This window comes from Lingula anatina, chromosome 2 (assembly GCF_051362555.1).
Source record: "Lingula anatina isolate TDL-2025a chromosome 2, LinAna3.0, whole genome shotgun sequence".
NCBI lineage: Eukaryota > Metazoa > Brachiopoda > Lingulata > Lingulida > Lingulidae > Lingula > Lingula anatina.
The window spans coordinates 15,971,983-15,993,194 of NC_141768.1; the positions used below are offsets into that span (position 1 = coordinate 15,971,983).

The 21,212-nt window shown below is 34.3% G+C and overlaps 2 protein-coding genes across 4 annotated transcripts in view; one reads left to right on the forward strand and one right to left on the reverse strand.

Annotated features, from left to right (window-relative positions):
- The window catches only part of LOC106174235 (uncharacterized), a 32,233-nt gene extending 22,442 nt beyond the window's left edge, over window positions 1-9,791 (forward strand). For both annotated transcript variants that reach the window (XM_013555685.2, XM_013555686.3), the window contains exons 3-12: window positions 642-795; window positions 1,760-2,115; window positions 3,554-3,639; window positions 3,900-3,988; window positions 6,055-6,215; window positions 6,484-6,606; window positions 6,901-7,037; window positions 7,391-7,497; window positions 7,773-7,951; window positions 8,234-9,791. In XM_013555685.2, the coding sequence (XP_013411139.1) occupies window positions 642-795; window positions 1,760-2,115; window positions 3,554-3,639; window positions 3,900-3,988; window positions 6,055-6,215; window positions 6,484-6,606; window positions 6,901-7,037; window positions 7,391-7,497; window positions 7,773-7,951; window positions 8,234-8,258 (1,417 nt within the window). In that variant the 3' untranslated portion in view covers window positions 8,259-9,791. The remainder of the gene's footprint in view (window positions 1-641; window positions 796-1,759; window positions 2,116-3,553; window positions 3,640-3,899; window positions 3,989-6,054; window positions 6,216-6,483; window positions 6,607-6,900; window positions 7,038-7,390; window positions 7,498-7,772; window positions 7,952-8,233) is intronic.
- A 2,741-nt stretch (window positions 9,792-12,532) lies between these two features.
- LOC106174214 (prolow-density lipoprotein receptor-related protein 1) overlaps window positions 12,533-21,212 on the reverse strand; it is a 50,748-nt gene continuing 42,068 nt past the window's right edge. For both annotated transcript variants that reach the window (XM_087006056.1, XM_087006057.1), the window contains exons 73-85: window positions 20,955-21,140; window positions 20,297-20,507; window positions 19,620-19,727; window positions 19,000-19,107; window positions 18,599-18,732; window positions 17,755-18,054; window positions 17,437-17,568; window positions 17,015-17,156; window positions 16,382-16,501; window positions 15,831-15,898; window positions 15,432-15,525; window positions 15,085-15,202; window positions 12,533-14,450 (exon numbers count right to left, since the gene is read on the reverse strand). In XM_087006056.1, the coding sequence (XP_086862182.1) occupies window positions 14,280-14,450; window positions 15,085-15,202; window positions 15,432-15,525; window positions 15,831-15,898; window positions 16,382-16,501; window positions 17,015-17,156; window positions 17,437-17,568; window positions 17,755-18,054; window positions 18,599-18,732; window positions 19,000-19,107; window positions 19,620-19,727; window positions 20,297-20,507; window positions 20,955-21,140 (1,892 nt within the window). In that variant the 3' untranslated portion in view covers window positions 12,533-14,279. The remainder of the gene's footprint in view (window positions 14,451-15,084; window positions 15,203-15,431; window positions 15,526-15,830; window positions 15,899-16,381; window positions 16,502-17,014; window positions 17,157-17,436; window positions 17,569-17,754; window positions 18,055-18,598; window positions 18,733-18,999; window positions 19,108-19,619; window positions 19,728-20,296; window positions 20,508-20,954; window positions 21,141-21,212) is intronic.

Below are 21,212 nucleotides of genomic sequence, written 5' to 3' on the forward strand. Positions count from 1 at the left end.
ACTTTTTTGCGATCTTTGAAGGTTTCGCAAATTAGTAATTCCTTATGATAACCACTAAGAGTTAAACTTTATAGTGCAATATAATATGTTACTTATCCTCCTATTAAAACTTTGTTACAATTATTCTCGAAATGCAATGAGAGTACCAACTGCACATTGCTTTTTGCAAAGAACGCTTTGACTTTATGACATAAGTACCCACTGGTGATTTGTTTACTATGCTGTGTTTGCAGTCTTGTACCTGTGTGTGTATTTTGGAATAGCGAACCTTTGTCATAAGGGACCTTAGGTATAGCAAACCTTCATTATAGCAGACCTTCAGCACAGCGAACCTTGAGCATAGGGAACCTTTATCATACAGAAGCGCACCCTATGATTGCATATGTGGCACTTCATTAAAAATATATATATTGTCTTTTTTCTTCTTTTATTTTTAGACAGTAATTAGACAGTTTGGCTCATTGCAAAGTGTTATTCTAGTTTCATTTCGCCTATTAGAAAAGAAAATTATATTTTGAATTCAGCATCACAAAGTGTGAGAAAACATTGCATTATGATTATATAACTAATAGCACAAGTTTGCAATTTCCAATTCTTGTCAAATGGTGATATTCTATGTTTGATTTTTTTTTATTTTCTAGCCTTGAACAAAAAGTGACTTGTTTGAAGCATGAAAACAGCAGCCTGCGTTCATCGTGTACAGGCAGTTTCCGTACAAGCCATTCCACCAGTCCAACACCTCCCTCCTTCAACTCCTTCAGTGCTTCCTTGCAGGAACAAGGGATTCAAACTCAGGTAGGAAACTACTACTTGTGTGAGGTTGTTAGTGTGGTATATTTTTTCCCTTTTTTGAATATGAGAATCAGATTATATTTTTTAATGATATACGATTGATGGTTTTAACATAAATTTGTAAAATAGCCTCAATGGTAAACTTTGTGTGTTTGCCAACTTGCTTAAGTTGTATTAGTCCTTTATGAATTGCTTTGACACCTCAGGGTGTAGGTTTTGATTTGTGGTGTGTTGACAGCGAATGTATTATTTGTATGCTTGACTGTTCCCTAATATCTCAAAATAATTTTTTATGAGATATCAAAATGACAAAAATATGTCATTTTAATTTAAAATTGACTTAGGGCAAAGGAAATCAAAATGTCTAATGTTGAGAAATCCCAATTATTGCAACCAAAGATATAAGCGTTGGTCCACATGTTCCGTCAAGTCAGCCCAGTAATTCTGAGGCAATGCTGTTCACTTCATTATTTAATGTCTGATGTAATTGGAGTGCCTGAGACGCTTGTTTATTTTTACTGCAGTGGAATATCTTTTTTTGGGAGAAAGTGGAACTTTGGATTGCGGTCATGCACACAGAAAAACACTCCAAAGCTTCAAAAGACCAGGGAGATAGATTTACCTAAAAAATTAACTTTCCAACAACCTAGTGGCCTTTCCAGTTCTGATGTTTATTCCTCCTGACAAATTGAGAACCGGAGAGCTGAGCTGCATAGCTCTGTCTGTTTATATTAGGAGATATTGATGCCGAGTTTCAAAGTTGCCTGCTAAGAAAAAAAAATTCTGTGTAAATCAAGACTGCAAATTGATCATGGTCCTGAAACTACTAAAAATAAGTATAAATAAACCTCATGGTATAAAACAAGAAAATCATAAATGTATAATGCAATGATTTATGTAATGTCATTTTTGCAGTTCATTAGTTGTGCTTTTTTGTAGTGACATACATAATTTTTCATGCTTTCAGGATGGCCGCCAGTGCTGTTCCCACTGCTCAAGTGCATCTAGTTCTGCATCTCCAAAACTTGATAAACTTTCTCACAACAGTAACATCAGCTCCCCAAACTCAGATACATCATACCGCTCCCCTCAGCACCACCGTCACCATAACAACCATCACCATAGCAATCAACAGAACCTGCGGCACCATAGACGAAAGGTGTCAGCCTCCAGCTCAAATGAAAGTCTCCACATAACAACTGCAGAAGTCCATAACCCACCAACATCCAACGGAATTTATCTCTCAGATCAAAAAGAGCAGGAGGAGGAGAAGGATTCACCAGAAATGATTCACCATTCAGAGAAAGGATCACCTGCAATACTGTAAGTAATGGACGGTAGTTAAAGAAAGTCTAGGTTTTGGAACATCGTATCTGGGGAGTGAATGTGGGAAATGGGTACACAAACAAAGTTGTTGATAATTTAGAGCAAAAATTACATGTTGGGTTTTTTTTTATTCAAATATGGTTTAAAAGAAAATTGGGCTTATGTTTCAAACAATACAAATTATTAGCAGTATAATTTTAAAGAATGGTTTTATGTCCAAATGTTTTCTGTTGAAGTTTAAATGTAGTGAAAACTGTTTACCATAGACATGCCGCTCACGTATGCTTGAAGCTTTTATCAAACTGACTTACTCATTCACAGGGCAAAGAGTATGGTTATGGCTATGTTGTTTTAATCAAAGAGTGACAACTTTTTTCTTGTACAAGCAGAGCGCTGTCTACAAACAGATCTCTGCATGCTAGCCAGTTTTGTCTTGCTATCTCTATCTAAAGTGCAATTTCAGTGCAACTTGATCTAACTTAAATTCAAGTGAGATCTTCACGAATGCTTTCCTTGGTGAAACAATACACTGAAACTGCATGGAGTAACACCCACAGAACTGAGAACAAATAACTTGAACAATTTTTATGGCAGCCTCCTGCCAGGAGGAGTGAATGCTGTGAAGGTTCATGTGCACCTATGTGGAGAAAAGACAATGTATTAAAAGATGGCATTGAACAAAATTTTAAATCCTCAAGGGACAAAGCATAAGGTTTTAAACATGTTTTTACTCTCAAATACATAAACCACTTTTTGTTGAACTAATCATAAGACAAGCAATATTATTGATCATTTTAAACAAATAACTGCCACTAATTAATGTTACCCAAACAATCTGAGATATGGCCTCTTGCCGATCCACAATCTTGTCATGATTTTGAATTGTGTGCTATTGGGAAGTAAGGGCTCATTATGATGTTAGATCAAAGTAAGCGTTACCCCAGCCACCTTACCATGTGTAAAATGCCCTTCAGATATTAGAATCTTCTTTCTTCTCTCTTAACATCCTCGATTTAAGATGAGGGTAACAAGAAGTATATTTAGGATACCAAGTTAGGTCACAACCTCATGGAGGTAGACCCTGGGTCATACTAGTAGGATTTATTTGCTGATCTGGTACAGGTATTAGTTAGGGAACACCGCTCACTCAGTGTGTTTGAATATTGTTTTTCCAAGTTCAAGCCAAAACAGTCCTTTATTTCCTCATTGTGCCTAGTATAATGGTTTCAACATGTGTAGAAATGGGTTAAAAAATAAAGGATCATGTGTGTTGCCAATGCCACACAGAAGCTGTATGGGTCCTTTTCAAGGGAGGGTTAACAGTTGGAAGTTGGAAAGAGGGAAGAAAGATTGCTTTGGGCTGATAATTTTTTTGGTAGTTTTGTATTTGGATTTTAATGCCATAATAAAGATAGCATTTTTTTTCTCTTTGCAGCCCATCAGTTTCCAGAGTTTCCACTGAAGTTCAATGTCAGATACCAAGTCTTAGTGACCAGAAACTGGAAAAACAGTTTAAAGAGAGTAAGATATAGCATATTGATGTAACAAAAGATTGGAAAAGATGCAAGGCTCTTATATTGGTCTCGGACTAAAAGTAATATTGGTAGCAAGCAGTTTTTTTCCTGATATTGCTTGTAGTTCTTATCCAAAAATTGGCAAGTTAATTGTCTTGTTTTTGGTTTCAGTAGATGCTTTGTCAATTGTTTATGTTATAGATGTTCAAATTTGGCTTTAAATGTCAATTTGTACCATTTTGTTAACTTTGTGGCATTTTATTCCAGCTGTCATCCATAATTCTAAGCTTGCAGAGGAACTGGGTGCTGCTAAAAAAGAGATTGAAATCTTAAAAGGAAGACTCAAGGAATTTGAGGTAATGATATACAGGTCACACATAAAGATATATTCATTGGAAATTTTTTAGTTTAATTTGAACTATTATACTTGAGGATGTTGAGGATGTACAAAATGATCCAAACCCAAAGCTTTTTTATATAAATATATTCCTGATACTACTGTTGAAACTGGATTTTTGTTGTTTATGAACCATTTTGCTTTGGGAGCAGAAATCATAAGAAATAACTAGATGTTTTGAAATAATTTCGTAGTGAAAGTTGGGATCTCTCTCTCTCTTCTCATTTTCTTTCTCAGACACACTAAAAAACACCTCTCTCTCTCTCTCTCTCTCTCTCTCTCACACACACACACACACACACACATGCACCATCAATCTAGAAAAAATCATGCCCTTCTTCTGACAAAACATTTGTAGTCAGAGGTCTTAAAATTTGGTCAGAGTAAACAATGCTGTGATAATGTAGTCTATGGGTATTTTAACAAAACTGTTGTTCTCAGTTACATTACTCAGTAACAGACTGTAGAGGTACCCTGTGGGTGCAATTGTTTTTTTGCAACAGCTGAAGGACTAGCTTCTTTGAATCAATGAGGTTTACTTAGACCTCAAGATTTGAAGTTAAAAATGGAATATGCTAGCATGGGCTTAGACAGTATTCATAACTAGAAAAAGAAAACAGGAAAAGATGGAGTGGATAAAAAGATCTGTGGAATTTGTATATTTATAGTAGTACTTTCCTGTCCCTGCCTGACTTAAGAGTGGAAAGTAGGCAGGCAGTGTGCTTGATATTAAAGCTTGTCTCTATAAATAGCACATACACTTACTGTAAACACTTGAGAAAAGAATGATAATACAGTAAATGAAATTGTATGTCTTAAAGTCCATGTTTTTATTACATGACAGAATAGTGTAAAGATTAAAGGAATGAATGGATTATGTATGTTTAAAGTTTGTGTTCTTATTTCATTGAATTTAGTTGAACAGTACTTTAAGTATACTTACTTTTCAAAAAAATTATAATTCAAGGCAAATAAAAAATTGTCAGCAAAAATCTTACAAAGGTCAGTGAACCAGCATACTTTTGCAGAAAATAAATAAAATGTGTTAAAAAGAAAAAATCTGGTAAATGTCAGGATTCATACCCCACTGATTTGTATGTGGTCTTGCTATCTGGTGGTTGCTTAGGAAAACATACAAAAACATTCTAAGATATAAAAACTGGATTGTTAATGAGTTCTAGAGGTGGTCATTTCACCTGAAAGAACTCATCCCTGGTTCCAATTAACTGGGATTTAAGTATAAAAAAGTTTTGATCTCTTTGGATTTTCTTTTTGTCAGTATAAAAAGAAGCTATTGTTTACTTGCTATCTGGCACAGGAGTGTTTAAGGGCCTTGACAGGAAAACCACATGTTAATGATAAAAAGTGGATTTGGGCCAAATGTTTTCCTCTTGTGCGTGGAAGTAAGGCGATATTTCATGACATAGGACAGATTGAAATATGAGATATCCAAAAAAGAAAAAAAAAGTAATGGTACATGTTTGATCATTTCTTAAAAACACTTCTGTTATCTTTGGTGATAGAAAGGTTTGATAAGTAAAGGCCATGTGTATCATAAAAAGAAGAAGCAATCTCCTTTTTGTTTTCTCATTTAGATAAAGAAATTCCATGATAAAAAAATAAGATTCAGAGACACCATGTTACATGTCCTTGAACCACTACATCTGATCCCCTAGCCAATGCCACCTCTGCTGTCACCTTGCATTGTAGGTGTGCTATAGGACAGTAGACTAGCTTGTGTGACAAAGAACTTCAGAGTTAGAACTAGCTTTCCACATAATTTGCCACATTCCCAGCCATTTTAGCAAAATTTACAATGTTTGAGTGAAATGGTAGGTGTTACAATAGTCATTCAGCTATTTCTTGAGGAAAAAGTTAGTAACACCTCATTTGCACTTTCGGAAGACATTTGACTGGCATGCTATGCTTTAGCTTATAATGGAGAGTGTTTTTTTGTTCAGCTGTACTTTCATTTACTTTTTATTTTGTAAATGTGTCTTATTTTTTCTTTCAATATATTTGCAGATGAACAGTTTGGCTCGCATGTATACTGAGGTATATCACGTAGAGAATGAGCTTCATCATCTTGCCAATGGAGATGTAGAAGAAACGCCATCAGAGTCCTCAGCACCGACAGCTACAAACTTGCCATCACCGACACATAAACTGCAGGTGAACCATAATAAGTAAGTGTGAACATTATAGCCTTAAAATTTTTCTCTGGTACAGCTGTTTCTGGTCCTGAAAGTAATTGGTACATATTTGTTTGTTAAAGAGGTTAAAAGTTTGTTAATAAATAGCAAAATTTTTGCCATAAATTATCATTTGATATCTTTTCAAGATTTCATTAAACTCAAAATTGAATTGAATGCTTTTTCATGGAAATGATAAAGAATGAGATTGTTTTTATAGCTGTATGAATCCAATGATGTTAAACCTGATCTTTCATTGCAGCAATTATAAACCCCCTATCCCAAGGAAGCCATTGCCTCCAGTGCTTGTTCCTGGTCCACTAGCTGGGTGTAAATGTGAACAATGTGAGGGAGCAGATTCTCAAACTGTGCAGACAGGATTAAGGTAATATTACCTTGGACACTGATGATATATGTCTTTATTACCAAAAGTATGTGACAAAGATTTTTTTTTTTTGCTCTTTAATCCATTTTTGATCAAAATTCCAAAGACTTGGATGCTCTGTTGTTGAATGCCAAGAGGCATTTGAATATTGCTCTATATTTCATTGGTAAGTGTGCCATTTTAGACAAAAATCAAAAAATCAAAATGATAAATACTATTATAAAGTTAATATTATAAAGTTTCTTGTACTTTATGGATAGTTCTTTTGAATGTCCTTTTTTTTTTACAATTCAGCAGTAAGATGGCGTATAGTCTGGGAGACCATGTCGTGGTCAAGGGGGATAGGACTGGGCATATCAGATATATTGGACATCTGGACAACTTGGGTCAAGCTGATATGGTCTTTATTGGCCTGGAGCTGGACGCACCAGGTGAGTATACAGGTGAAGTGCACAAGAGGCATATACTTGTTTGTCAGTGCATGTGCACATGCACACACATGTGTACACTTTTACCCATGTCATGATGGGAAGTGGAAATATGCACCAAGTAAGGGCCATTGCAAAGGAAGTTCAGGCTCTGATTAAATGACGGCCGCAATACCTCTTATATGGTTGTATTTGAGCCCACATTTCTGATTTTTATCAATACCCATGTCTTGCTCGAAACTTGAAGTTAGTTATCAGTTTGAATGCTGGTTAAAAGGTTTCCAAAGCTAAAAACAGGCATTTTAAAGGTTTAAATAATCAGAAAGTTCTGTAAACCTGGATTATCTAATTTACAGTTGGACGCCATGATGGATTTTTCAACTACAAGCGTTATTTCTCCTGCCATAAGGACCACGGGATATTTGTCCCTATACAAGATGTGCTTTGTGAAATAGGAAAGAAAGTAAGTACTGCGGTCTTGAAAACAGCATTCTTTATATTATTACAGCATTATATTAGGTCAAAAAATGAAATGGCTCATAGACATATGCCTTAATAAATTACATATAGACATTTCAATTTTTATCATTTGATATCAGTTTTGTTGCAGTTTACTCATTTGGAAATTTGCAATGACATTCCTTTGGGTGAAAAAACATTGCACTGGTTTACTGACTCATAAATTATTACATCAGATCACAAAAACACATGGCTATTGTTATTTATTCAATTTGACAGAATTCGCCCAAAAAATCCCAACCCCAACATACAGAGATGAAAAGGAAAACTTCCAATCCTGAAACATCCCCTACATTGTCTGGGAGTGGCACTAAGAGTACACCCAAGAGAGACAAGACTGGTTCTTCTGACAGAAAAGTGTCCTCTGCAGATGGACTGCGTAATTTGAAGTTTAAAAGGTCTGTAGTGCATTGATTTTTTTTTAATTTTTAATTTTGCCAATTTGGAAAGAATACACTGGCACTTTTTGAGGTTTGGAAAATTTTTCATCCAACAAATAGTTTTTGTTCCTACAAGATTGAAGTGTACTGAGGGTGCAATGAAAATTATAATGATTAGTTTTTAAAAAACATTTTATAAAGATTGAATATGCCATGTGACTTTAAAAGCTCTATCAAATGTTTCAGTCTTATGTTTTGAATTAAATTGCACTATCTCAATATAAAGTTTACTCTTAACAGGGACAGTCCAATGAGCATTGTATGACAGTAGTAAGGACCACAGAGTCAGGATCCGAGGTCTCTCCCAAACTACGTCTTCCTGTAGTAAATGTGAAAGAACTGCACAGTAAATGTCCACAGAAAAGAGAGGATATGACTCCACCTTCCACCAGCTTGTTTGTAAATATTGGATGGACATTTTATGATTGAGCCTCATGTGGATTCCTGTAGCAGGTACAAATGTGGTAGCAATTTCCTGTGTACAAGAGATTTCTTTTACTGATTTGATTCTCACCTCAACCTTGCGTGATATTTGCAAAGGTTTGATGGCCATTTTGCAATTGACTGTTTTATGAATTTTTCGATAAAAAAACAAAATACATTATCAGCTTCCAAATACAGGTGCTTTTTGCTTTTTTGGATCTTTTTGTTTTCACCTGAATCTCCACTAAGATTAATCAGTCATTGGAGTTATTCTGCAGTGGAGTGAGGAACATTAACAAAAAATGCCTTTTAAAAATAGTAAAGCGCCATTAAGACCAGAACCCACTCTAAGCACCAGGTATAATATGTAATGTTAATTGGTCAGTGAATTGATATTGATTATAATTTGAAAGTGAAGTGAACAGATGCAAGTGGTAAAATACTTACAGGATGTATAGGGAACTTGATGTGATAAAAAAGTACACCAAAACTTAGGAACTTGGCTTATTTTGAAAGTATTGTATCACCAGATCTATTCTATTCTTCCATATATTGAAGAACATATATGAGAACATTACCGTAAATTGGCATATATTTGTAGTTCTGTAGCATGTAAGCCTACAATAGCACGAATGACAATATATGAGACCAGCACTGTCTGAAACTGTGCGGAACTATATCACTATTTACAGAGTGGTTTGCATAATAATAGTCCTCAAATGGTTGCTTCACTGTTTGTCTTGCCCAGTCACTAAATAATGATTTATTCATGAATTTTCTGCAGGTCACAGTGAGATGTAGGCATTTATTCTTTTTTAGTCTCTTAGATGTGTTGTCTGAAAAGTTGAACACTATCAGTAAATCATTGAGCCTGAAATGTGAATGTCCATAGGATACATGAATATGTGCATCTGCAAACATGGAAATCACAAGTATGCCAGTTTGCAATCTACATGTATGTACCCATACTCCCAAATAGGCATGTTCACGAGTCACTCCATACTTTGTACATATTGCCACTGTACAATACACATGGGTCAGTTGTGGAAAATCACCATAATAGATATAACAGAACATTTTAGATTTCTACAACCAAATTTGAAATTTATGTATTTAAGCCAGATTGCAGTTTGGAAGCTTGAGATACCCTTAAGGTAAAATTTCCGTACATTTCATAAAATTTCAAGGAGCCAAACTGAAATTTTGAAGTTTGTCTTTTTATGTTATTTACTTAAGTTGCTGTATAATCTGACAGCCTGTGTTGATTTACCAATTGTGATGTTTATATATATATGTATAATGTGAAGTTTAGCTGTGTTGACAGAAATAGAGATTATGCACTGGACTTGTGCTGAAAGCACATGAAATTTAGTCATATTATGTTCACTGCTTTCTGTTTTCACTTCCAATGGGCCATTAATTCACTTGTATAAAGATAATTAAACTAACCAAGTAATTTGACGAGTTTTGACAGTTTGTCAAAACAATTAAATGACTATGTATACATAGATATATATATTCCAATTAATATTTTTTTTTTCTGTAATTAAGAAACCCAGTGATGTAAAGCATCAAAACCAGTGACGTAAATCATTATTTTATGAACAGCACTTTTGACAATCGCACCTTTTTTTTTTGCATGTTTTTTTCTGATATAACACAGCCAGCTTGTTTTTGAGCTAAATTTCTTCACTTATCATCAATTGGAAAAGGACAGTGTAGCCCATTGTTCATTTGTATAGATATATCATTGCTACTCTTGTAAATATCATCAAAACCTAAATAATGCAGAGGCAGCTTCAAAGAAGGCTGCAGTGGATAGACATAAAACCCATAGCAACAAAGTATAGTAACTATGGTTATACTGTAAGTAGAAAGACAAAATTCCCATATACAAAATTGTACCAACATTTAAGATAGAAAAAGAATCATGCCTTAGAAAGTGGTGCATATTTTAGTAAAATTTAGCCCTTTACCCATTCTGTCTCGAAGAAACTAAATCATAATTTAAAAAGAGCTCTTTGTTGTCTGTGCTGTTTTCGTAAAAGTAAATCACACTTGTAGAAATATCATACCAAATCCCTCTTTTTAATTGGTCAGTCACAGAAATTGCTTTAAGTTTTAATGCAGAGATTTGGAGACTTTTGATTATTTAATTCGTGTCATATTTAAAATGTGAAAAATTGCTAAAATTTTAGAGCATGCATGGAAGTCATAATTGCAAGAGAGAATAGTAAGTTCTGTTTGGTACATATACAATATATATATATATAATATGGAAAATGTTTGGATATGTTTTAAAAAATAAAGATTGATGGCGTTGACATTGGGCATCGAAATAAAAATGTTTGAATTGCGATGAAAATTTGCATCATTAGTGGACTGTGCCAATTTTACACTACATTTAAAATAAATCACATTTGTAGGTAAGGGTTTACACATTTACTATACTGATTTGTGTAAACAAAAACCCAGGTCTCACTCGATTGTTTATTTTGGCATTGATGTGTACTAGGCACTGGTTGAAACGTGCCCCAAATAGGTTCACTGGCCTGAACATTATCACACTCAACTACAAGCCCCTTAGATATATATAAAGCAAGATAACTGTGGGCCTAATGATGTCCACAGGGCATTTTTAAGCTTTGTAGCTTACCTGGCTTCAGATATGCTTTCAGTATAGTGACTATATTTGTGATATATATGCAATCATGGGGGTGAATATCCCTTTAAATGAACCTTAAGATAACCCTAAATTTCTTGACCTTTATTTGTGATTTTAACACTTTACAATGTTACTTGTAAAGAGCAGTGCCGCTTACATCAGTGGCATGCTAAGTCACTATTTGGTCATGTTTCTACAAAGTGCTGTTTGTGATATTTTCTCCTTTTATGATGTTTTGTTGCAAGGACCAGGGTTATTCATGTGTGAAAATGAAAAAGAAACGAGCTTAACTTGTTTAAAGTCTAGCTTTTGGGCTCAAATTGCAATCCTTGACATTTGAAACATCAGAAACCGAGTCAGCGGTTAGAAGAAAAAGGTTGCTCTTTAAGAATTATCAGCAAAAGTGATCGTTGCTCGATTGGTGAATTAAGAACAGTATTAACACTTATGTCATTAGAGTATACCCACAATTTCAGGAGGCAGATAGTGATATCTCAACTTTCTGTCATACCCTTTTAGAGGGAAGTTACTATCTTTCTGAAACTCCTGGTATTGTAATGTTTTATGAAGTAAAAGAAAAACCCTTTAGTGGGGTTAGATATTAATTCACTTTCATGGGAAGCAGTGCAAAAGTCTTAAATTGTAAATTATGCTGGTTTGGAAGTATTTCTTGTTGAAAATTGCATATTATTGAACATGTTATCTGCTATGTGGAGAGGAGTATTTGTGGCTATTTTAAAATACCCGTGAAAATTGTAGCTGGTCAAATGTAATACAAATAATTCAGCCATCATGGTCCATAAAAATGTATGCCATAAATTTTACCTTTGTAGTGTAAATTGTGACCTACCAGGTTAGGTTTCAAAATTGGGGCTTTTATTGTTATATTTTAACAGTCATCGATTATAAAGCTATTTCTGCTGTTTTATTGCAGTCCAGATAAGATGCAGTTAGAAACTTTGTATAATATACAACAATGATACACTTTGTATTACTTTTGACTGGGAAAGTAGCGTTTCAGTGTGATGATATACAGGAAATAAGATGAGCCAGTACTTGAAGAGTTTGTAGCATTCTACGTAGTGAGTTACTGACATGGCAGAGCATGGATCATGAAAACCAGTTCCCAATGTCTCAGTCAGGACTTTGTTCTAATATTGTCTGCAGATCACCATTCTGTACTTGTCTTCCAACATGGTATCAGTGCAGGCGCTATTAACTTTCTAAAAAATAAAGTTTATTTAACAAGATATTTTGTGTCCGTTTCTTTTCTTTTTTTTTTTTTGTATGTTTGTGGGATGGGGTGAAATATGGTATTTATTTGACCAACAAGAAGGCAAACTGAGACTAGGAAGTCACTCGGAGAGGGCAGACCAGGGCGCTTGGCAGAGGTCTGTGGTCCCTGAGTGCTTTCCTAGTTGTATTCCATACAAACGTAAGAAAATCAAACATTTACTTTTAAAAATTTATTGAATTGTGTTGGAAAACTAGGTTTAAAATAGCACCTAAATATTGACATTTTTTCATTCATTCATTCCAATTTAAAAAAGCAGGAATAGCTACTATTATATAATAAAGCGAGATGTTTTTGGATTTCCTAATAGATGCTTATTAAATTGTTAAAATAATTAGTTTGTTGTGTCACAAAAATCTCTCATGTCAATATTTGTTTTTGGTAAAAAAAATTGGGCTGAAAAAAAGCCTCACTTCACAAGCTGGTACACATGCCGCACCACCTGTTAATATAAAATCACTCTTCATAGAAATTCAACGTAATCTTAGTTAAAAGCAATATCTGCAAAGAGTGGGCAGTAGCATAACTAACAAGACAAAGAAGACAAACACAACAGACATCTTTTTCTCGTAAAAAATATCAATAAAAGAGCTTGTATCCAATATATATATAAACTATCGTGGACAGGCACTTTTTCCAGTATAAAAAATTGCATGAAAATACCAGGTGCAAAACTCTGGTTTCATTACAACATGATTTTATATGAGACGCGTAGTTAATATTCTGTACATCTGTACAATGTGAATCCTTTATGTACAAAACTAGCATCTATCGCCTTTGTCTCTATTTTACAAATATAAACAATATACATACCACAGAAGAGCATTTGGGAACACGTCTTAGCATAAATTCTCAATGGCCATTTTTACAAAGTCTACCTTCTCTCTACATCTTTGCACTAAAAGCACAAGTAATTCTGCCTCTTGTATCATATCACTGTTTAAGTTTAATTGGACCCAAATCTTTATGTATAAAAAATGCAGAGAATGGAATTCATAATTATAAAACAGCTCAGCTGTCATATTCATTAGAGGCAGTGTGCACACAATGGATTACTGATCAAACACTCATTTTAAAAGTTAGTACTGTCACTTTCTTCCTTATATTTACAACTCTACAGGAAAGTAGTCTCATTTGATGAAAAGTTAACCTTTAATAAATGATCAAAACAAAAAAAAAAAAAAAAATTCTTGGATATACAAGTGCACAACAGACTGAGACTACCTGAAATTTTTTAAATGCACCCAAGAAATCCAGTTAAAAGCAATTGCTCACACTTTCATTATAACATGAAATGCAATCTAAAATGTTTTAATGCAAAGAAAGTAGAAATAAAATGCATATGGTTAGGATTTGGGTAAAAGTTAAAACATTAAACCTGTCCAGTTTGCTGATGGAGGATGCAGTCGTAAAAAAAAGATATATTTTTCAATCAAGTTCGAAATTTCTCAAACAAATAATGTTCCACACCAGGCATTGGCTGCATAGTGATCATGGGCAAATACAATCACTGTGAGACATTTCACACCACTTTCTAAATCTAACTTTGTTTAAACTGCAGAGTATGGAAAATACTATAGAAGAACTTATTGCCATCAGCGTCAACTTTGTAGTTTTCTTTCATGAAGTCTACCTGAACAGCATTTTTTTTGTTCATTTTTAACTAATTGGTGGTCAATATCAAAAATTCACTTAAAGGAATACTGTTTGCATAGGGTTCAGTATTGTCTCTTGTCTGCACAGCTTTCTATATTGCACTAGCAGACCCCTGATTATCCTCAAGTCCAAGATCACAAGTACTAACAGCTCTCAGTGTCTGGACTTCTGTATCAATCTGTGTTGTACACTTAATTTATATATACATATATGTGTATAAGATATCATTTTCACAGAACTTGATGCTTTCAGGCAAATGTTGTGTGATCTGTAAGATATGGAGAACTGTCATCATCTCCAAAGAATTCAACTTGATCAGGGTCTTCCTGTTTTAAAAGTTTTCGTTTTTCGTCCTGCTGTGAGGACGATGCATCGCTATGGTATAATGTCTCGTACATAGGATTGGCAAAGTTGGTAGGCTGGAAATGAACAAAAAACATACGATTTATAAATCACATTCTTGCATAAGTCATTCTCAAACTATGTAAGCAAGGTATCAAAGCCGTCAACTGTACAGACAACAAAAAATAATGATGCAGAAGAAGAAGAAGGTTATTTTGTTAACTTTGTTAACTTTGATGCAATATTACATAATGTTTAACTGTGAAATCAACACCAAATTTTAAATATGTACAAAAATATGTGTTTAGCTTACAGGTTCAGGCCTAAGAGAGTTCAAATTCAAATATCAATATGTGAAAAATGAATATTTAAAAAAAAATAAATAAATAAATAAAAAATTACAGTCCTACAAATCTTTTCCAAGTTTGAGAATCAAAAGTAACATAATGTGTTATCCTTATTGCATATATGTTGAAAAAAAATTTAAAAAAAGCACAGCTTATGGAAAAATGGCCTGCTCAGCCATAACCTGTATTTCATGAATGTTCACCTGTTAGTTTGAAGACAAAAGGTTAAATTATTTTCCACTAATCATGTTATCTCTGAAAGTGCATGGTACATACATGCACTAATGCAAAAATTATTTCTAATTCTTATTTTAAATGATTTTTTGAATGACTTAAATAAAATGAAATATCTGCATTTGACTACCTTATCTCCTTCAAAATCAAAAGCATCCATTTGGACTCCATCCTCATCCTCATCATATTCCCTCACATAGATAGGGTTAGTAACTGTGTCATCCATGCGATGGTGCTTAAACTGATTTCTGAAAATTGAAGAGGGGTTTTAAGGAAAACTGACTGTTGACTTTGGTTGTAAAGCTGAAAATGCATGTTTCAGAAGTCCAACATGTTCTGCATCAGTAGCCATTTCCATTTACCAATGTAATATTAAGTTAAGCAAAGAAAACACTGCCCGTTGAATTACACAGTTATCTTTGAACATATTTCTCTAAGGATAACAAACAGTAGTTATCTGTTAATATTGAAACTTACCTCCTCCTCTTTTTCAAGAACACCACCACTACTATGATTACAAGCACAATCAGAAGTATAATACACAAGGGAACCACAATATTCACTGCACTCACTGGAAAATTAGAAAAGTCACATCAGTAACAATAACCAAACAATTGATATTTGAATAGAATCATATTATAAGTTGAAACCCTGTTCTATTCTATTGAAAAATATATGTATGAATATTATGTGAACACACATCCTTTGTTGATTTTTGCTCAGTATTATCAAATAATCACAATCTGTATCTATATTTTGCATTAAACTGGTTAAACCAAAATATCAACAGGTTTATTTGAGGTGCCACACACCAATCAAAGCAATGTACATTAAATTTGTTTTCAATCTAAAAGTCATGAGACAAAATCCACTTACTGGCACTGCTGGACTTACTGCCCACTACCATATTTTCACACCTGTCACCATCCCAGCCAGATGGGCACCTGCAAAAACGAGATTGTAATTGTATAAAGTAATATTAACAATCAGGGTCACATCTGACAAATTAAAAAAAAAAGCCAAAATCACACCCCTGTCTACACTCATCTTTTACTCTCCAAGTGGTGCCCAGGGCATGTGATTAACCTGTAGGACATCCCTGTAAACATTTTATGTAAGTAATAATAATTCAAATAATAATAATAATGTACAGTTAAAAACAGATGTTAACACATATCAGTCATACAAATTTGAATATAAAACAATCAAAAGTTACTATGGAGGCTTAGGTGAAATTTAAATACCTTTTAAATGAATACCAAATTTTAATGGTACAAATGTGGACTGTGAAAACATTTTTGCTTATTGACTGTAGTAACCAAAACATGCTCTTTTCTTCATTAGTTTAACTCACTTCATTTAATTCTGTATCTGGCAACAATTAAGGCAGTAAAAGCATGAATGTATAGACATAAGTATAGACTTACCTGCAACTGTTACATGTAGCATTAGTACAGGTGAGACAAGTGCCCCCATTGAAACAATAGTTCTGACACTGCTTGGGCCACGGCTGATCACAGTGTTTATTCATCCAACCAGGGGAGCAACTAAATAACACAACAAATAAACACTAGATGAAGTATTGCAAGTGAAAGGCTGTACTTATGGTTTAATGACTAATGCAAATAAATTAAATGCAGGACACATTTGGAACATCTTTTCAAAATTACCAAAGCAGGTACATATCCATAACCATCTGAGCTCTAGTTTCAAATGTGCATATACTTCTGTACACGCCAGTCATGTTTGATTGCCAGCTGCAGGGGCAGATTTAGGCCGTCTTCTGGGTCTTCCGGAAGACGGTCAGATTTTCAAGTTTACATTGACGGGTATCTAATTTTTCTGTCGGAAGACGGTCAAAAGTGGAGGATGGATCAATAAAGATAATTAGGGTGCCTGTCAGAAAATATCTCTGGATCCGCCCCTTGTCATGATATACCACAATACTTTCCTTCTGCACAATGCAAAATCAATCACATCTACCACAATATGTGACACACATAACACACTATGATTGTCACACCTAGCGCAATTTCAGCATAACCATAACATAACCATACCTGCACTCTGGTCCATCATCTCCCATTCTACAAATGCCATCATGTTTGCAGAGGAAATATTCACAGGAATTGGCTTCCTCACAACGTTTTCCCTTATATCCTTCAGCACAATGACAAAATACAGGCTCTCCTGGAGAGGGAGCTGAGGGCAAAAGACAATGATTTTTAAAATAAATGAAATTTGCATAAAGGTTACAAGTATCTTACAAGATGAAAATGGGCATTAAACCCCTTATATTCTGTTGACAGCTTTCATAGTTTAGGCAAATTAAACTGAACTTAAATTAAAAATGAGACAATTGCAATAAATTAATTAATCAATAAACAAATAATTAAATAAATGAAATTTTACAGCAAGCATAAAATAAATTTTACAACGCACTGTGACTACCATACAAATATTCAATTTCAACATAAATTACCTGGTAAACATGTTCCTCCATTTAAACAGTAGTCAGTGGTACAGTTTGCTTTAAGTTCACATTTCTTCCCAGAGAAACTAGGATAACATCTACATGCGAGTTTCACAGTGGTGTCATCTGTGTAACACTCCCCTGAATGACAAAAAATGAAATTTTAACATAGGAATACTGGTCCTATGCGCTAAGCAAAATTTATTTACATAAGTTGTTTATTCAAAATCATCCAGTATCTTCTTTAATAACATTTATTGTCTACATATCAATTCTAAATTTCATCAACATATTGCCCTACATTTATCTATACAACGTTGCTCTCACCTTGTCCGTTACAATACGTATCACATCTATCATTTTCACACCGTGTTCCCGTATATCTGGCATGGGAGTTACAAGTACAATCAGCAAACGATCCTGTGTGACTTGTTTTCATTTGACAGGAGGCATTATTCTTGCAGTAGTCATGACATAGAGTATACTGACAACGGTCGCCTTGGTAGCCATCAAAACATTTGCACTTTGTCCGACTGTTCTCTATGGTGCAGTAACCTTTCTCGTTACCCTTGGTACTTGAGGGTTCACATTGATTAGGATTACTAATACACTTTTCACATCTCATACCTGAAATAATGATATACAAATATATACATGATACAAACAAGATGGCTGAGGTATTTCTGACAATATTTCAGGGCAGATAAACCAACACTACACTAAGAGATCTTCTTTTCTATTTAATTCATCAGTATATTTAAATGATAAAAATACTCACTAAATCAATATAATTTTAGAAAAGTGATAGGAAACAGCATTGATAGCATCAATTAAGACTATTGATAAAACTAGCTCATAGATCGAAATTTTATCAAGGACAACGTGACAAAGCAATATTTGAGACATAATATATTCTATAGCAATCAAGTCAGACAATTTCAGCAACACCAAACCATCTGCTGACCAAATCAATTACAAATTAACTGTGTATATGGGTTTTAACCATAAGGCAAACATGATAAACATGACAAGTATCTTCCAGAAAATGACCTATCTTGTATATAGAAATTGATGCTTATTCTGAGTCTAAGGAATCATTCTATGTATCTCTAAGAATCCCCACACAAGCTTCTATGAAATACACCAGCATACAAAAGCAATCAATACCTACCCGTAAACTGTGTTTTGCATGCACAAGATGGCCTCCCTGAAGGGTCTACAAAGCATTTCCCATCATTATAGCAGTGGTTGGTACAGGGGTCCTGTTGATCTTGGCACCTTGGGCCACCATAGCCAGTCTGGCATCTAAACAAGGTAAGTTCAGATGTATTTATCAAAAAAAAAAATTAATGGCAACTGTTACAGGAGTTTCCCCAAAGGAAAAAGAATAAGTTATAATATATGCACTTATCAGACATGTTTCACAATATAAAAGAACAACTTATTTTGTATAACTTTGTTACGTTTTCATCATTTTATGGCCACTGTCAAAGATAAGTGTGATATAAAAGGGGAAGAAAACTTAAGGCTTATCATTTTCTTTGGACATTGCAAACTACACAGAGTACTTACACACATTTAGGAAGTCCTCCATCTTGTACCACACAGTATCCCTGAGGATAACAATAGTCAGTGCACTTGTACTTCTCACAGCGCTCACCCTCATATTTCTCTGAACACCTTAATTGAAAAGCAATCAATTTATGCAAATATGAATACCATTCTCAGTGTTTTTTTTAAATCAGACATATTTCTGTCTAATATACCATAAACCTTACCATTACAAAGTTTATTACCTCTGCAAAGGAGGTTATATTTTCACTTGTCTGTCAGTTCATCACCAGCCTCACTCTAAGTTTTGGATTTTGGTGACCTTTTCATGATAGATCAGATATAGGCTAATTTACAAGTATTTATATTTTGGTGATGATCTATTAATTAATTAGTTAATTAATGGCTGACTATTTGTCTTGGTGGTCATCGCTGTCAGAGTGCTTCAACTACTTGAGCTCATATTTCAGTATTTATTATGATCAAATGTTAAAATTCACAGGCATTTTTTATTTTGCTAAATACAAAGAATCTGCTTCAAAAAAAAAAAAAAAAACACCCGGAAATGATGTTTAATTGTATAATATGTTTCATATAACACCTCAGACTTGTAATCTTAACTTCCTTGATATTCTACTTACTTGCAATGAATGGTAGTTGCATTATACAATGAGCAAGTGCCACCATTGTAACAGTAAGCAGCACATTTATCGTTTTGACAACGGCTGCCTTCAAACCGTGCAGGGCACCTGCAGTGAAAAAAAAAACGGTGAAGAATTACATTTTTAAAATTCCTCACTTCATTTGTCCAAATATTACAGAGACATTGTTTTTTTCTGAATAATTACTTAAAAATTTGTGCATGCTGGAGCAATTTAAAATTTCACTATTCAGCCAAGGCATACAAAAAATCGAAAAATAATAAGCCACATTATTGGAATATCTTGTTATATTTTACGAATGGCAGTTGACAATTTTTTTCCTATTGTGTACAGTAACCAGGAGAAGAAAATAAACATTCAACCAGTTCATTTTGGCAAACTTCCACCCTCTGTGCACAGTAACTATAAGAAGTAAATCAGCATTCAATCAATACAGTTAGTCTGCTGACTCACTTTTTCCATTTTTTAAACTTTGAAGTGTCAATCAAAGCTGGAGGCCTTCTTCAATGAATGTAAAGTGCAATTTAATATTGCCAAGTGAAATTGTACTTCCAACTAAGTCTTTTTAAACATTAGTAAATAGTACTGCACAGAATTGGGATTGTAATTATATATTGTAAATATTTGTAAAAATATAGTAAAAAAAGAATGCTTACTGGCACTTTGGCTGCTTATTGATGGTTATCCTACAAGTGCCTCCATTTTGACAGAAGTTGTCACAACTGTCCTGGTCGGGGTTTCGCTGGCACGTCTTGGAGTCTTTTGGCTTGTAGGCGCCATCTTGGCAGACACATGTAGTAAGGTTGTCATGGACGGGGAGACACAAGGCATTGTTTCCACACTTTACATTGGCACAGGCATTTTGGGCTAAAAACACAGGAGGATGCACATTCAAAATGTTATGCCCTTTTATGTGATCATAACTTTTTATTGGATTGCACTGCTATTTTCTGGTTTATGAATTAAACTGTGTAGTATGATAAGGCATGTAGCGGCAGTAGTTATGAACCAATTTCAAAAAGAGTATTACCTGGTGGGACTTTTTAATTTTTATCAAAATTCAAATGGAAATCTGTTGCAAACCAAATGTGCTACAAAGCAACTACAGTACGACCATTTCCCATGGTTTACAGAAACCAGGGGCGGATTTAGGCCGTCTTCTGGGTCTTCCGGAAGATGGTCAGATTTTCAAGTTTACATTGACGGGTATCTATTTTTTCTGTCGGAAGACGGTCAAAAATGGAGGTTGGATCAACAAAGATAACTTGGAAGACTGTCAGAAAATATCTCTGGATCCGCCCCCTGGAAACTTACTGTTTATTCTCTGTTTGTAGTTGTAGACTACAAAAACGCCTCCCATATATAATCCCTGGTCTCGAAAGTGAAGAGAAGAGGAATTATCAGTGCCAAACTTATCTACTGTTATGATGGAGCGATTCTTGTATGATGTCACGTAAAGCTCCTTCTCAAACACATCAATCCAATAAGGTGGGTCTTCACCTAGAAAAATTAATTATTTCCTGTGTCATCATAATCTGCAGACAAAAACTGTATCATCATTATAAAACAAGA